General features: G+C 39.4%; 1 protein-coding gene across 1 annotated transcript in view; it reads left to right on the top strand.

Moving 5' to 3' along the window:
• Positions 1-18,049, top strand: part of CMTM8 (CKLF like MARVEL transmembrane domain containing 8) — a 36,438-nt gene extending 18,389 nt beyond the window's left edge. Inside the window, exons 2-4 of the mRNA XM_009466535.2 lie at positions 10,074-10,247; positions 14,602-14,718; positions 17,504-18,049. Of these exons, the coding sequence (XP_009464810.2) occupies positions 10,074-10,247; positions 14,602-14,718; positions 17,504-17,587 (375 nt within the window). The 3' untranslated portion in view covers positions 17,588-18,049. The remainder of the gene's footprint in view (positions 1-10,073; positions 10,248-14,601; positions 14,719-17,503) is intronic.
• The last annotated feature ends 407 nt before the right edge of the window (positions 18,050-18,456 follow it).

Genomic DNA, 18,456 nt, shown 5'->3' with positions numbered 1-18,456 from the left:
AGCTTCAGATGTCAAAATAAGAATTCAAAAAGCCTGCCAGTATGGTTTTCCTTTCCTTTTTTTATTTTTTTTTTTAAATTTATATTGAAGCAAAGAAGCACTGCGAGCCCTTTTAAATCCTTCCACCAAGTAGCTGATGTTCCCTACTAATATGAGCTCTCAAATCCTCATGCAATTTTATAGTATGAAGATCTTTTAAAATTGAAATCAATGAAATCATACAGCATTGTATGAGTTTGATCATAGGACTTACTACAAATCAACTCAATGAATTGCTACTGCGTCTCATGTGGGTCATATAGAATGTATTTTTGCTTCTGTACTGCCTGTACAAGGACAGGACTGTTTAAAGAAGGACCAACTTGTGAATGTTACTTCTCAGAGAAATCAGCTACAACTTTTACTCAGAGCTCCAAAATGCATTAATATTTGAATGTTAAATACAAAAACAGTTAACCTTGTAGTTTCACCTATCTTGATGATTTATAACCAGGGTTTTAAAAAGGAAAAAATGATCAGAGTATGGAATTTATGTGCTATTTTTAAAACTGATGGTGTTTGTACCGAATCTTCAAGTTTTTCCCCAAAAACCCTACCTCTAGAAGCTGCACAAAAGCAACGGCTAGGAAACAAAGAAATATGTATCCTGTGCCACGTGTGTCTCTGTGTGACTATTTTGCTCTGTAATTTTCTGCTTTAAAATTCGTACTCAAAAGCAGCATTAAGTTAAAATTTCCTCAGAAAGTAACTGAAAAGGCAGATTATTTTGTGTTTGGATCTAATATACTATTACTTTACATTTTCCTTTCTCTGCTGCTGAAGAGCAAAGCGTAGCAGGAATTCCAGGGAGTAATTCGCAGCTCCGTGATACTGTGGTGTTTCCTGTAGCAGTACCACTTCTCCCAACTCTGTCAGGAAACTGTGGAGACAGTGAATGCGAAATCAACAGCATTGCTGCACAATAGCAAGGTGTTTCTGTTTGGGAGATGCTAGGTGGTGGGAGTAATCCCTGCCACAACCAGGCCTTGCTGAAGTGGAAGGAAAAGGGAGCAGCAGCGTTCCTTTTATTCACATCCCTCGTGATTGCTAGATAAGAGGCCAGACAGGCTCCTTGCGTTGAGGTCACGTTCAGAGATTAAGCGCTGTGGAACTCATTGCCTTCCAGCTGTTTCACTGGGTGCCCTTCCGGAGAGGTAAGTGCTTTTTAGGACAGGCTGTTTGTCTTTGGTGGCGTTTTGCACCACCCCTCTTTATTTTTACATTAAACTGTGGCCCCGATGGAGCTGCTGATAGCAGTAACCAGCGCGTTCCCGGTCAGCTGCAGCAGCTCTGAGGCTGGTTGCAGGTCTTTCTCCTGACTGACCTGGGACGGACCCATCGCGCTGTGTTGTGCATAAAGGTACTTTCATCAGATAATAAAATGCTATGGGCGAAGATGAGGCTGTGCCTTCTGCTACGGGTATGTAGCTAAAATGATGGCTAGCCCTGTGTTATCACGGGTGTTTAAGATAATACATGCGTAGTGCACAGTAACCTATACAAATGTCTCTGTGTGAACAGATCCTCAGGCAAAACACGAGTGTTAAGTTAGAATTTACAGGCATCAGTAAACAGTAGTGTGCTCCTGAATGCAGCCCTCAAAAACCTTAAAGCATTTAATGTGGAAAGTGCCCTGGGACAAGGACCAATCTTTATGCTTTGTACACATTTTAATGACCTGTTAATGATCAACCACTGCTTTGCTGAGAAGATGGATTTTATGATGGTATAATTCAAGCTGGTTTCTTCACCGTTGCTTGGCATTATTCTTCATAATCCTACTTTAGAAAAAAAACGGTATATTGATGTGGCGTGTAGCCATCCCATCCTATTCTAGTAACACTTTTGCAGCTTCCAGTACTCGGTTGCCAGGGTCCCCTGCAGGAAAGTAAAGCAAATTAAAACCAGAAGTTAGTAACGGTGGTTGTAATGGATCTGGTTAGTGGTCTGTTTAGTCCAGTATATTCAGGCTCTGATAAGGACTGATACTGAAAACTTGGGGAGGAGTGTAAGAAGGAGCACATATGGCAAGATCTTTCTCTGCTATAGTTTTCTAGCTTCTAGCGAACTGAACGTTTAGGAATTTGCAGAGCTGAAGGTTGCATCTTGACTATTGTATATATACGTATTATATACAGACAGGGCTGACCTGTCTTCCAGGAGTGTGTATGATGTTTCCTGTGGCAATGAATTCTGTAATTTGGTTATGTATTGGTTTTTTTATTCTTCTTTATTTATTTTTTTTTTTAAATACCACTTCCTTCTGTTTGTTTTTCAACTTTCTGCCTGATAATTTAGCTGGATACTTCTTGAGTTGCAAGTCCTAATCCAGCCCTTGTTCCTTTCTTTATGCCACTCGCCATTCTGCAGACTTCAGTCTTCAATAGAAAATTGGACTCATCTTTTTTCCAACCTTAACTTTCTTTTCTTGCAGGAGCCATTTTCTGTGCCTTGCATAATCCAACTGTATCATTTTAGAAATGGGAGAGAGGAATGAACAGAACATATTCAATGCGTGGGTACGCCATTGATTTATAAAGCACTGCGATATGTTCTGTTTGGTGGAGTTTTTCTATTATTTTATTCCTTTCCTGACAATTTCTAATCTTCCTTTGTGACATTTTTGATCACATGGAACAAAATTTACAACCCAAGCACAGTCTTATTTCTTGTTTACCTTCTGAATATCCACTACCCTACCTCTAGTTATTTTTTCAGACAAAGCTTCCTAAGAAACTGTAAGAAATAAACTCTTTTGTAGTGATTTCACAGTTTTGATGGGAGATGTGACAGTCTGTGTTTTCCAGAAAACATCTCTTGCTTTTCTAATTTAAGCTACCTCCTTTTGGTCTGTGTTACTGGTGTTAGCTCTGGTCTCACACATTCCATGCGTATTTCTCAGGTGAAGAACGTTTAAGCATTGTAATATGCCGCTGGGATGGACAGCATGGTTTCCTTACTCTCTCCCACCCCTGAGTTGTTTTTTTTCTTAGCTGTCAGTTGCAGTGAGACGGAGCATCGTATCATAGAAGGCTCCTCACACATGAGTTGCAGTGTGGTCAGTGGAGTCAACAGTGGAAACCAGAAAAGGAGTACCTTTGTGATTTATTCATTTTAGCAGGCGGTAGACTCGTTAAGGTAACACAAAATTGGGGTCTGCTGCTGCATCTTGCTCAGGTACTATTGTCTTTGTGCCTAGGCAGCACCTGCAATATTGCAATACCTGTTCTGATCAGAAAAATAAGTTTCCCACTTGCCACAGACTGCCTCCCTCTCTCTGCTCTTCTGAATGAGACTTTATTATAGTTTCTTGGGCACTCCTGCAAGCTGGCTCTGCCTCTCAGCGTGAATCCTTTTGTAAGTGCAAGCTGATACCCTTATTTACGCATGCCGCAGCCAGTTCAGTACATCCTCACTGCTTGGCTGATCTGGATAATGAACGTCATGGCCTGAACATCAGGACTAGCCCTTCTTTACTGGCTCAGGTGTGGGGAGGTCTGCTCCCCAGATTTTTAGGCGAAGGCACTCTTGGACTCTTTCCTGGGGAATTGGGGTAGGTGTGGGAGGACTTCCCAGCTCCGTGGAGCTGTGGTAAAGGCACTGGAGGTTCGTCAGCTTTTGAAGGGCTTGGTCTGAATTTGCACTCTGGAATAGGCACGCTTCCTATTGAATGAAATGTCTGCTAGTTGGCCTTGACTCATTTCAAGCCTGGGTCAGGAGGTTTTTCCTGTGTGGCTTGTATAGGATTTGGACTAAACTCTTAAGTAAGAGAGTTCAGTCTTTAGCGAAGACATACTTCTGGAGCGTATTTTGGCACGTGCTGCTTCCAGTAGTTTTCTTTCTTAGGAAATCTATCCTAAAAGACACCTTTTGTATGACTGCAGCACAAACAAGGTTTTTATATTTTGTATTGTAGTCTGGATTGATATTTGATTGATTTATTCAGTACTTGTAGGCTTTCGTCTTATTTCTTCTGAGGCATTTTTCCTCCATGGACATTAAAATACAATTGTCTAAATAGTGGGGAAGTGTTTTGTGGTTTTGGTGGTTTTGTTTTGGTTTTGTTTGGTTTTGGTGGGCTTTGTTTTGGTGGGGTTTGTTTTGGGTTTTGTTTTGTTTTGTTTTTTTAAAGTAGAACAAACAAATGATCCTTGTTTCGAATAGTTTGTGGATAAACCTACATTTGATGTTGCTGTTGTACCTAGTATGAAAGTAAACCTATCAAAGTTGCTTTGTGGAGACACTCTAACTTAGCATAAGCCTTGTGAAAGATTTCTGTATGTATATCTCTCTCTCTATATATATATATCTCGCTTTCTCCGAGCGTTCCCTTTCAATCTGCAGGGGTTTGGCACCCTATGCAAATTGCCCCTTTGATATTTCTGCTGGGCATCTGAAGCCTGTGGAAGTGCCCCCTTCTAAAGCGGTTTTCTTTAAAAAAAAAAAAAAAACAAAAAAACCAAAAAACAGGGCAATGATTGTGCTCCCTCTAGTGGCAAAAGGTGGAATTGTTGTATGTCACTTTGTAGATCGTGTGTGAGAGCACAAAACCTCCGATTTAAAGACATTATTTACGTGCAGTACAAACATTTACTCCATTTAGCCATAGCTGGAAGGAAAAAAAAAATCATTCTGTATCTGTCAAATATAAGACAATTAATTCTGCCTGTTCTATACGACTGACTGTCCTGGGCATGTCTTACAGGAACAATAGAGGAGTGCCCTTTTTCCCCCTCTTTTTTTTTCTCTTTAAATAACCACCCCTCCGGATATTTTGATTCGCAGTATAAGATCCTGTGTTTTGGTGTGTGATCCATGTCATGGCAGGTTTGGAAGAATGTTTGTTAATCTTACCAAATGCTTACAAAACACTCAAGGGGTGGTTGACTAATCCACATCAAAGAAGAGGAGCCCCTATAGTACTGAACTGCTGGTCTGGCTGCCCTTAGGGATCCTTGCTTTTCCTCTTAGTGCCTGAGGAAAAGCATCTCCAACCTTGTCTTCCCAAGGGCCATGAAAGGTGAGATAAGAAACTAGGCAGCAGGCATGAGAAATGTTTACGCTCTCCCTGCCCGCAAGAGACTCCCTGGGTTTTTTTTTGCCTGCAGAGAGTAGCCAAGGGAAGAAAAGGCTGGAGGTTCAGACATTCATAGGCTGCTTGTGCTGCTGCTGAGGTAGCTCTTAACTTGTGATTTAGTAGTGAAATAATGATGTGCAATAATTTAGAATGGTCTCTCTTTCCTCTAGTCATAAATCTCCTTTCTTAGGAAGGAGAGGCAAGATGTCTTGCTTTCTACTTGCTGGATTCTGCCCATGTTTAGGTGGCTTGCATACAGGAGACAACTGTTGCTGCAAATGCACAACTCTTCTAATCTCCTTCTAGCATAATTTCCATCTGTGCCAGTAGCAATTCTGTATAAATCCTATGATACTTATGCATACAGAGAACTGAAATGGTCCTAGGAAGCGTCTCTAGGATAAAGAACAGGAAAAGCTTCAGGCAAACATGCCAAATAGTTTTTCTCCCTGTCAGTTCTGCCAAGTTCTTTTTCCTTTGAAAGGGATGCATAAACATTTTTAACTGTGTTGCTGAATTAACCAGTCAAGATGAATGCTGCAGAATTTGTAATGTTAGCATCACTGGAGAGGAGTCACTGCATCATAGGCTTTTTAAATACAGTTTGCAAGTACGAATTCAGTTCTGCAGTTTTTAAGCTGTTTCAAAAAGCAAAACTGGGTACACAGGTTCAAGCTCACACCTGCTTTCGTACCTGCTGACTTGTACTAGTAACATGAGACAAGATGTGTCTCATCTACTAGGCAACAAAGCCTTTATATTTTTTTTTAAGTGATTAAATAGTCCGATACTTTTAAAGTTCTTGGCACTGTGGAAAAATTATGGCACTTATTTAAGGGTTTGAATATGCAATTAAGCATCTAATTTTAAACCTGCACACTCAATAATATTGGACATTGCTACAAAGTTATTTCCTTTTTATGGTATCTGCCAAATGCTGAAGTATGCATTAGCACATTTGACATATTAATGCATTCTAGTAGTGGAGGTACCTGATCAAGCAGCAGCCAAATGACCACAAAATAGATGCCCAACTGCAATAAACAAGGGAAATTTGCTTGCCTTTATCATGTACTGATGAGTGAAATCCCTATCTCCCATCTGACTTGAAAAAGTGGACCCAGTTGGTGGAGCCCTTGCAGTGGTAGGACCCAGCATCCCCTCTCATCAACTGCCACATGCATTATTTTCTTTGGTCTTCTTGATGCTTTTTCCTCCCTTTCTCAGAGTCATTTTTGACAGGATTGTAGTATGTTCCTGTAATTCTAAATAAGCATACTCTGACATGCTCATAAATTAAAATAAAATACTTAGCTATTACTAATACAATCTAACATACCTGGTTATAACGAGATACAGGCCTTTCCCAGTTACTGAGGGGAGCTTTCTCCCTTGTCTTTTGGCTGATATGAAGCAGTGAAGGTAGCTGTGTACTGTCTGTGCACGCTGAATTACTGTGGGCACTCCCCAGGTATCGCGTGCAGTTGCTGATCTTTGCTTTATGGTATCGCATACCTATCACTCACTTGCCAGATTCTGTACAGTAGGTGCTCATTGAGATGGCATTTGAATATAGTCCAGTTATTCCCAGTGGGGAGGTTTGTTATCAAATCAGCAGGAAAAAGCAACGTTCTTGGCTCAAGCAGATGCACAAGTGTCATCCAGTTTGTACTGATCTGTTGAACAGCAAATGTGTAATGTAAGGGACAGTCAGAATATTATGAGACAGGCTTTTAACACCACAGAAGCTATCTCAGTATTTAACATGCTGAGAAGACAAGCTAATCAAGAAAGACTCGTCTAGATGTCTGTGTTCCTTTTGACTCCTTAGGTATTTTGTAGATGCTGACGGCCAGTGTGAACTTTAAATCAATTTATTGCATATGTTTACATATGCAATAAAACCATTTGCCATATCATTTAACTACACACAGAGTGAATTGTTGACCATGAGCTGATCTGACCTTTTCAGCTCCAGTAATATGCAGTAAGAGTATCTGGATCTAACTGAAAATGTCAGATGTGCTCTAATATGCAACCCATCAAAGTTACGATGCACATGAACCAAGAGCTGGTTAAGAATATAAATCTGTAACACCCATGGTGCATCTCAATTGCTTAGATAAATTGTTTTGCCATTGATAAGGGCTAGCTAAAAATGTGCATTAAAAGCAATTTTTTGGAATACATGTGAGATGTACAGCTGCCTAAATATTAAAATGATCTTGAAAGAGGGGTGATAACACCAGGTTAGAATATTAACTGGAAAAAACAGTGGCCAGTGAGAATACCAGTGCTCTAGTTAATGTCTTGCTAGCTTCGTTGTGTGGTAATGTAAGATTAGTGGTCTCATGTAACCTCAAAATTTTCCTTTTTAATTTTAATAATTTGCTGCTTGTGAAGTTTTTACTCTTTCCAGAAATAATCCATTATGTAAGCTGAGGTGTCCTTACCAATCTTACTTGTGTTGAATTTAGTATTAAGTATTTTTCATAGTCTCATGCTTTTTATGAAAAAGTCTACTTCTATTTTTAAAAGCTTTCTAAAAACCAACACTTGTCGATAGGTTATGGTGTTTAATGATGTTTAATTTCTTTGTTTTCTTTGTCTCATCTTCGGCGTTTCTGTTCTTGGTACTTTACTAGATATTCAGATCTAGGATAAATCTGTAATAATTATTTATCAAGCATGAGACCAGTTATTCATGGGTATAATTTCTGGATGATGAATTTAAATTTGGATTAAAGTGGATGGGAACAATGAAATGCAACTTTGTGTCCTAAGAAAATGATATTTTGTTAGCTAAACAGTCTCTCAAGATAGTGTAACAACTGCTTTAAGATTAAACAAAAATTGAGTTGGTTTTTAATCTAATCATGGGTAGTTAGTGCAATTTGAGGCACTATTAACTGAATTGCTACTATTACTAAAATGTTGTTGGAACTAGAATTAAAATTAACTATGGGAAGCACTGCTGAACGGATAACTTTGCATTAAAGAATAGTGTATATCTTAAACTACCCACTTAATGCTATTTGAACTGTTCTTGTGAGGCAATGCTGCCCTCCCCTGGTAAGATACGGAAAGCAGGAATTTTTTTCCCAGTCTGAGCAGGTTCTAGGGCTTCCTATTAAAGAGAAACTACTGAATTGGTGAAAACCATGGAAAAACTGCTCTTAAAAAGACCATTATGTACCTTCTCTATTACAACACCAAAAAAAAACCAACCGTGGAACAGACATTTGTGCAGCGTTTTATGTGTGCATGGTGCAGATGTGGATGAATGTGCAAATAATAGACAGGAATATACTGTGAACACACAAAACAACAAATTGAGAGCTGAATTAAGTTTGGGTGGCAATTTGGAGGATGAATTGAAGACAAAAGAAACATACCAGGTAGCCGCTGAAAGTTAGCAGGACTGATTACAATGAACTTTTGTTTAACAGTATAGTTTTGTCTTGTATATAATGCTTAGAGATTTATCATTGATATTTACATGTTCGGTTCTGCAATAGAAAAGTAAATGGGACCATGGCCAAAAACTTGCATGGGAACAGAATTAGCTCTTGTGCAAATGAAGCTATAGCAAAACCGTCATCTTCTGTCAGGGGCTATTGATTACAAAGACACCACTGTAGGCTCAGGAAGTCCCTCCACTGCACGTTCCTGAGAGCTGAGGAAGGTAGTCCAAGGAAATATTACTATTGCATCATCTATTCTTAATATGTTTCTTCAGACATCTGTTACTAACCACCGCTGGAGACAGAATATTGGGGTAAAAGGTTCTTTAAATTGTCTAGCTATGGCCGTTGTCTGTTAAGTAAGTGTGCTGCTATTTGCTTTGATTTTGTTTTCCTTCCATTTCTCACTGCTAGGCAGTTTCACCATAGTCCAGATAGCAGAAAGAGATGAGCCTTGTTTCAAATATAAGAATTTTAGTTTCCACATCTGACTCCGGTAGTGTGTGTGGTGGCGTTTGGGTTTTTTGTTTGTTTTTAAGGTATAAAATAACCCTTTCTTTTTGTAATTAAGATTTTTCTAATTGCTGGACAACTTGCAAAACACAGAACTTTTCTTCCTGTGGCATATGACTTGACTTCTGTTTTGTTTGCCCCTCATCCCTTGGATTGGAGATCACCTAACACTAGAGAAAACTGGAGAGGGTATCTTAAAACCTCTGGTTCATTGTATTTCTTCATGTCTTAGATGTGAGCAGATTGCCAGATTCAGGATCAGGAAGGAGTTTTTTTCCCCAGACTGGTTTGCTTGAGGACTTTGCTTGAGTGTGAGTTCTTGTCTACTACTTTGGGTCAGGTCACCTGGGAGATGTTTTAAGAACTGTGGAGTGGAATGACATTCCCAACCTGACCTGCTCTGGTCCAGCAGCATGTTACAGTGGTGGTAGCTGTTGATACTTTACTACTACCTTTTCTAGTAAGGTCCTAGGAGTTGTTTTGTGTCTATGGTGCCTGCCAGTCCACAGAGCAGGTGTGGACCATTTTGAACTGGACCCCAACTACTCAAGTTACCTGTGACTGTGGCAGATGGGGCCTGAAGATCCCAGTGGTCCTTCACAGGCTTCTGTTTCTAAAGTGACTTCGCTGACTGCAAAGTAGTAGTATTTACCTTCATGCACGTAAGCTAGTACGCTATAATAAGCAATCCTTTTGAGAGCTAGCTGTAAAACCACTGCAAGTATGGCTCCATAATAGTTAAAGGTGAGCTAAATCTACACCAAGATGCCTCGTTCTGCCTTTCCCTTTGTGACGCCCTGCCACAGCAAAACCAGTTTTAGATGTCCTCCTTTTTTGTTAGATTAGTGTTCTGTCAGTGTAGCATCCCAACTCGGCTCATCAAATGGTTATGTGAATGGCAGTGGCATCATTCCTTGACCTAGAACAAATGTATGAGGTCTAAGACTGTAACAGTTTTTTCTTCTCCATAACTTTTGCAGGTATTGGGGCTGCTGGTGTGGACCCTGATTGCTGGAACAGAATACTTTCTATATCCAGCCTTTGGCTGGGTGATGTTTGTAGCTGTGTTTTACTGGGTTCTCACAGTCTTCTTTCTGATCATCTACATGACAATGACCTATACCAGGATCCCCCAGGTGCCATGGACCACGGTGGTAAATATACTTACTCGTTGTTTCAAATTTGCTGGGTTATGAAGAGAATAAAATATTTATGCATTCTATGAGTGTAGTTAACCAACTCTATTTGTGCTTTTTGCAGATTTTTGCCTAATTACTGTGTGACTGCGTACCTGCAGTGTTTAACCTTCATCCTACCCAGATACTTTTAAAACACTTTTCCTATGATGTTTCACCATTTTGTTCAGCGGTTGATGTAGTGACTTGATTTTTAATAATGTGTATGTGACTGATACTTATGCACAGTGACCTCTTTTTCTCACTGTAGTGATTACATCCCACAAAGAATGAGTCTGTTGCTGCCTCTGAGCTAACAGACCTGGACGTACGGCTTGAACAGCAGAAATCCCTATTTGAATCAACACCATGAATTGGAAGTGGGACCCTGGCTCTTAAAACATGAGTCTTCCTCTGCTGAAGTAAAAGCAAAGGTGGTTCAGACGTAGCACCAGTCTGGCAATCCATATATGGCCTACTGTGAAAATGGTGCTGAAAATTAGTGTTACATATACGTAAAATATGTGCCATGTAATCCTTTGCTTTTAGCTCAAGGCTTAATGCAAATCAGATAAACAGCTAATGTAATTACAGGAAAATTCCACAGGCACTTAAAATTCAGATCCAGTTTTTGTGGTTTGAACAAACCTGGCTAGCTGTACCTCTCAACGGTATATTTTTACATGTTTTTCATAACAGGATGGTGTTCAGGGTAATAGGTCCTAAAAGTCATTGTCATGTCAGCCAACTGGCTATTTGTGACCCATCCAGGAATTATTATAAATTTTAGCTTTGCATTTGTCTGATACAGTGAGATACTATTATTTTTTTTTCTTTTTCACTAGCTAAAGATTATTGGCTAGGATTCTGTTAATTTTATGGTAAAATATATTTGACTTCTGTGTTGCAAACAGCTGATCAGCTCTATTGTGTATGTGACTAAAATTGAATACTCTTTTCTTTTCATCTTCCCATTTGCTGCTGTAATAAATAGCCAGCTATAGCAATTAATAATAAGAACAACCAGGATTATGTTCAGATAGCTTCTCTGTTTTCAAGTTTCATGACCAGCAATTACCATTAAGGCTATAACACTGCTATAGAAATGTTGGATTTTTTCAATTACAGCAGTAATGTGTCTGGGTACATTTAAAGGTGTGTTGGGTTTTTTTTTCCCCCCACTGCATTAGATGTAAGTAAAGTACATTCAAAGGGAAAGCATCTTTGTATCCATTTGGATACAGCTTTAGTCATTACCCTTCTTTCATCAGTTTAACACTATTATCAGACAACGGCTGCACATAAATGAGTTGCCCCTGATCTATGTGGTAGACGAGCTTGAGCATTTGATTTGTTTCTGCTTCATATTGAGTGTATTTCTTGCTCCGAGTTCCAAACATATTGTAGATAAGATCACATAAATGTAGGTCCAAAAGGTAGTCTCCTTTTATAGTAAAGGGTACTATGAAGAGAAAATAAATGCAAAATAAATGACGCTTGCATTCCAGCTTGTTTTGCCCTAAGGTATTAAAAGAGCTGTTGGGAACAGCCTTTGAATTGGACCTCTGCCACTCCTGGCTGGCCAAGAGGAACGTTGGGTCTCTTTTCAGAGAAATGTTGTTAACATCTTCATTCAAGAGAGCATGACACACACCTCTTTTTTGAGTGAGTGAGTTTATGCCCACCTTCCCCCTATTCTCTGAAGTATCCTGAATTTCAGTCTCTGCTAGTTATTGCTCTGCCTCCTTAGGCAACAGTTAGCTCAAACTGTGCCTATTGTATGCAGTATCCAAAATTACATCTGGACTTCTCTGTCATAAATCCACTTTTTGCAGGTTAAGCACATTACCAAATTGCTTAAGATGCAGTTACTTTTACTGCAAATTAACCCAAAGGACATGCTTCAAAACTGACTCTCCTTAATAGTGCAAGTTCTTTGCTGAAACAATCAATGGAAGCTTTAAAATCTGGTAAATTTGAATTTAAGAAGCAGATGGTAATTTCACATGAACCATTTGGTTTGAATAATATATTGGCAGTAAAGGCCCAATCAGCTTGCATTGCATTCCGTCTTCCCCAACAGTGTTATTTCCCAGAGCAGCACTTCTAAAAAATTACGTGCTTTTTTTCTTTTCTACATGACAAGATATTGCAGGGATTTGTAGCTTTCCAGCGTAATTGAGTCTTTTTGGAATGGGAAATCTAAAAATAACAACAACAAATACTCTAGGCAATCAAATTTGGAGTTTGAAAATCAGTGCTTTACAGAAGTTCACCTGAACCTGCCAATAGTTGGCATCTTATCCTAAGATTGACAGTTTGATATTTTATTACTGTAATGCCCAGATAAAACAAGAGAGGTGAAATTTGTCGGTAGAGATAATACCTTTTATTAGATCAACTGATATAGGTGAGATAAACCCCACTCATTTATAAGTGTATGAATCAAACCTCAAGTGCCAGACTCCATCTGAGTGCTGAGGCACTGCCTATGACTCCCTGCGGAAAGGTGGGTAAGTGGCTCTTTTCCAAATGCCCTGAAGTTGCAAGGACTTAGGAACCACCGGAGGACATGCATGCCCTTCAGCCTGCTCTGAAAACTGTAAGGCTTTTTGTATGGGAAGTCTCATATAGGCAGTGGTGACCAGAAGACTGACATATTGACAGATGACAGCACAGCATGCTGCTCTCTGGAGGGGCCTGCAGTTGAGAAACCATGTGTTTGGGGAATGGCTTCCCTTCAGAAAGTTTTGAACCCTGAGTGTCACAGGAGAGTGCAGCAGTGGGCCAGATTCCACCCAGTCTGAAGTAAACTCTGCCAGAACCAAACGTCCTGGAGATGGATGTGAGGAACTTCCGTACCAACCACTTCAAGCTGTTGATCCACGCTTTGGTGCACTGAGGGAATTGCTGATGTGGATACAGCTGTTGTCACTGCCTTCTGAACTTCTCTTCTTGGGCTGCAGCTCTTTTTTAGATTCTGCCAGAGTTGGTGACTAGTGAATTCAATAGTGAGTAATTGGTATATATTCCTAGTATCCACTGGGTCACACCATGGAAATTAATAAGTTGGAGCTGCACCAGTATGGCAACATTTAGAGACAACTGGGTCAACAGAGTTAAGGGTTAGGATATTTGCGTGACGCTCTGGGGTACAAACATGGGTCCAGAAGCTCAAGGGAGCAGATCATGTACCACATTAGGACCTGGTCTTAATTGAGTTACTAGTTCCTGCAATTGTAACTAGGTGCAAAGCATGTCATGGGTATTCTACTTAAACATGGCACTAGTGAACTAGAAGAATATTTTATGGCCAAAGTCATATGCCTTAGACAAGTTGCAGGGTGGAGTTTTGGGGGATTTTTTTTTTTTTTTTAGTAAGTATGAACTTCCTATAGGCATGACCAAGTAGTGAGTAAGTAAAGGGCAAAGTATTAAAATTACTTACTTTTAAAAAAACCCTTATACTTTTTTATCTGTCTTTCATCATCTTAGACTTCCATTTTTCCCTTCCTTTCTTGTTCTCTTTCACATGTAAAACCAAGCAGACTGTGTGGTGTTACGCGAGATCAACGTTATCTGCTTTGCTTCTTTCTTAGTAATGAACGTAAGTACCCTGAGACATTAGCTCTGCACCTTGGAAGAGAAAACGCAGCATCTGCCATGGATGGGTCTTGATGACCCATGTAGTCCATTCAGACTGTTCTCCTCCTTGGTTTTATCTGTTTCTTTCTCCTCTCAAAAACAGGCAGAAGGGAAAGGTACTGAAAGGTGGAAGAATACAACTGAAAAAATTACACCCTATTTATTTCCGTCAGAAGTGGAGAAAACAAAGTTTTGGAAGCTTTATAAATATTCTTCATATGCCATGAGTCATTGATTCCTACAGTGTATCTGTGTAGATTAGAAATGCAATCAAATTGCAGTTTTGTTTTGTTTCTTTCTTTTTTTCATGTAGCGTCACATTCTTACTGCCTAACACTTGGATTGTGATAACCAAACTTTGTCCTTATTTTCACTTTTGGGAAATGACAGTACAACAGCTTTAAGACTCTTCTGGATTTAGTGTGATGGAGAGGACGGTTTGTCCAAAATGTGCTTTAACGTTTATCGATCTTCAAAATAAGCAGTTAAATTTTAATCTTACAGATAGAAACTTGGAAGAAGGTAAAAATAGTTAAGAATCACATTTCTTGTGTACATTGCATGTGTACATTATATTTCAGAAGAGAGTTTTGTAATGTTGGAATAGAAAATGGTAACAAATGCACGTGCATGTTAATTATTTATTATTACTTATTATTAATTACTAAAAACTTTGTTTTTTCAACAGGGTCTGTGTTTTAATGGAAGTGCCTTCATTTTGTACCTCATTGCTGCCATTGTAGATGCATCTTCAGTTACCAAAGAACTGGACAGTCACAATTACAACAGCTGGGCAGCCTCTTCAGTGAGTTCATTTTTTGTTCAAATCAGTTCTACGTCCAATAGAGTTACATCAAAAGGAGGGTCGCTGGAAGTGCAGGTTGAAATGCATGCGTTCTGGGTTTTGAAAAGGTACAGACTGATATAGAAGCTCATGCACAAAACCTATAGGTAGCTGTAATTTAGTTCATAGTTTTTGGAGGTGACTAGAAATTCCACCAGGAGATGACAGTCACATCAGAAAAGGCTGTAATGTTTTGAAGATCATACTGCTTTTCCCCTCTCCTGCCCCCATTTATTACTAGCTCTCTGGCAGACGTTATAGCGTGCACATCAGAGTAGACAAAACTGATGGGGTGAGCACCAAGTCACCTCAATGGACTTGGACAACTTCAAAAGCAGTTTAAACTGACTCAGCTAACTTTGCACGCATGTGGATAAGGTGCATTTAGCTTTTTGTGGGCTGAGCCATATACACAGCACCTTTGGGAAGGTCCTGAAGTGGCATTTCTCTTTCTACAGTGATCTTCCTGTTACAGCCTCAACTTTTGATAATCTTTCTTCTGAGTTGGGTGGGCAATACCTGAAAAATCATGTAACTTCACAGTGTTTTAAAGTGGATGCAAATCATTAATTAGCCTGACATTACTGTCTTACTACTTAGATTTGGAAATCCAAAGCAGTCAGTCAATGTGGGTGAAAAACAAGTTTTTGTTTTTTTAAGAGAGTCTTGTCACTTTCTGAGTAGGTGAATGTATTCTCTAGCTAAGTTAAGGGAGTTGTAAAAGCACTTTTTGCATGTTGTGGCAACAGTAGTCAAATTCAACTGTATAGAGTAATTCCGAATTATGGCTACTTTGCTGACTGTTCACGCTTCTGCAGTTGTCCTCTCTGGACTATTCACAAATCCTGTCTTCTGTCTGAAGCTTATTGTAGACGGCCATGAACACAGAGACTTGCACACCTGCTCTGTTTTTTGTCTTGGGAATTGGATAACTACGTCCTTGTCACTTCACTGGTGTTCAGGGTCTTCTCCCCTTGGCAGTTTGTAACTATTGATCTGTTACCCAGCCACTGCTGTTGACAGGAACTTGCTTGCTGCTAGATAAGCTTCCATGCTGATTGAGGTTTTATTCAAAATGCATGAATGCTCAGTGTCTCATGGGATGTTTGGAATCTCTTCTAATACCTCCTAATAGTGTTTATCCAATGCACTGTCAAAATAAACTATTAAATGTAGATTCTTGCTTTCTGAACCCATTAAGGGTTTCATGGATGGATGTTTGTGAGAATTCAGCAAGTCATCTATCCCCAACAGTCATTCTTTGTTAGAAAGATTTTAGATGGAGCTTTTATTTCATAAGAAACAAAGTTACTGGAAAAGAAGAATGCTACAATTTTCTGTTGTAATAATATTTTACATCATCATCATCTACAGTTTTTGGTGCCAGAGATTAAATTGGCATTAGACAAGACTCACCACGAGCCCTCTGTTGGAGGGCGTAGATTTACTGCCTGTATGCATGCTGCTCTCAGAGCTGAAGTGCCTACCCAGGCCAACGATGGTATATAAGCAAGAAACACTGGTAGAATCATAAAATATTTTTAGGCTAGAAGGGACCTCTGGAGGTCATCTGGTCCAACTCTCTCCTCCCTTAAAGCAGGGCTAACTCATATCAGGCTACCAAGGCCTTGTCCGCTTGAGTTTTGAGTATTTCCAAGGATGGCTATTCCACAATGCCTCTGGGCCTCTGTCGCCATGTTTGATTACTCTCATTGTGATATTTTCCTAATATCTAATTGAAGTTTCCCTTCTTGTAACTTGCGTTTGCTCCCTCTTGTCCTATCACACTGCTCACCTCCAAGAAAAGTAGTGTTAATCCTATTTGCAGTGCCGGCTTTATTTGGTTCAGTTACCAACACAAAACATTCTGGTCTTATCGTAAGACCATTTTGAACATTGTCTATTTTGAACAACATGCAGTGATTAACAGGAACTTAACCGCTGGCACTGAATTGGACTTTATCAGTACAACTGAAATAGTTCACAGCTGTTCCTTGGTTTCTGCGTGCATATGCTGCAAGGACTGCAGAAGCAACACCGCTGATACTGTGTAGTTTTAATCTTTAAAATAAATCTAGCCCGCTACAGAAGGCTTATTCTGCAATCAGTTTCTGACAACGTAGTGATATCTCAGCGTGGTTGCTGTCACTGTTATTTGCACTGAGGAGTACCTTTATTCATCAGTAGAGAACCTCTGGAACCGGTAACCTAATCGGTACCGCTGTTTGAGAACACGTCTGGGCCCGCATTTGAGTCCCAGCTTTCTCTGTAAACAAGCTGTGTTGATGCACGGTGTGCCGTACTGAGGTACGGGTGGGCTGTCGGCAATTCCTGGAGCATAGCAGCAGTGCAGGAGCGTTAGCTTGAGCTCGCGCTGTCCCACGGACTATCCCTCAGTCTTTACCAGCAATCGATGTTACAGCCAGCGAGTATAGGATTGGTGGGGATCCAATCTATGAGGTTCATACTGAGGCAGTATAATGTGGAGAGATGAGCTGAAACATGCCGTGTTTTGTCTGCTTCAAGGTGTGTATTTCTACGCCTAATGAAGCTTACTTACAGGGTGTTGACTGCGATGGCCACACAAGTACAAGGAGATGAAAGAGTGTCATTTTAGTTAGCCTGCTATTTCTCCTTTTTCCAAATCCCATAGCTGTTTGTTTTGGTTTTTTTTCCATAAAAATGACAGTGCTCTCAAATATATATTTTTTTCCTAATATATTTTTTTTCTCCCCTCTCTCTACAGTTCTTTGCCTTCGTGGTTACCTCCTGCTATGCTGGAAATACGTACTTTAGCTTTATATCTTGGCGATCACGAACTTTGCAGTAAATATTTTGTTAAAATGAATTCTGTAGTATAAAATATCTTGAGGATTATACTCTTTTGACAAAAGCTTGGAAGAGGGATGAGGTCTTTCTGAACATTTCTGTTAGAATTGACGCAATATATTTTAAACTGAGATTAAAGTGATTATTTGTAACACAGTATCATCTTTAGAGACATCTAACACCGACTTTGTACTATATAATAAAATTTCATACTGCTTCTTTTAAAATTAATGTGGTATTTTTCTAGACATTGTATAGATGTTATTACTAAAACTTTAATAAATCTTACTCAGACTGTGTGAATTTTGTAAATGTAACTTTTTAAATGTTACAGGTATACTTTTGATACTGAATGCTACAAATCAAAACTAAGATTGATACTGTCTCATTATTGTGTACAAAAAGTGACATTGTGCAGGGAAAAAAAAACACCCAAAACTTTAAAAATAAATAAATAATTGACCCAACTGTGCATGTTTTGTAAACTGGGAGTAGAAGGTTGTTTTTTTAATTTCTTTTTCAGAGTTAAATATATGCTACTAAGAATTCTAATGATCCTGTCAGTCTGCATATTCTAACAGCTTCTCACAGTCATGAGACAGCTTTTGGAACCTGTCACTGTAGGTCTGAAGCTGGCTGAAGGAATGTTGAACCTGAAACACATTATCTTAACAGGTTTCTCAAATCCAGCAGGCTCCAAGGCATAAGTCTAGACAACAGTCCCTTAGTGCTCAGTGTTTAACCTACTGAGAATATCACAAAACGCCTTCTAAAGGTAACATATTTTGTTTCTCAAGGGACTGTGTTTTTCTCTTTTTCTCCTCAGATTAGGCCATTAATCTGTCCTAATTAAAATCTGGGCTTCTAAAT

This window comes from Nipponia nippon, unplaced genomic scaffold (genome assembly GCF_047370975.1).
Source record: "Nipponia nippon isolate SJK-2023a ecotype South Korea unplaced genomic scaffold, ASM4737097v1 scaffold_1, whole genome shotgun sequence".
NCBI lineage: Eukaryota > Metazoa > Chordata > Aves > Pelecaniformes > Threskiornithidae > Nipponia > Nipponia nippon.
Note: the sequence above shows the minus strand (reverse complement) of the source record. Positions and strands in the feature narration are given on the sequence as shown.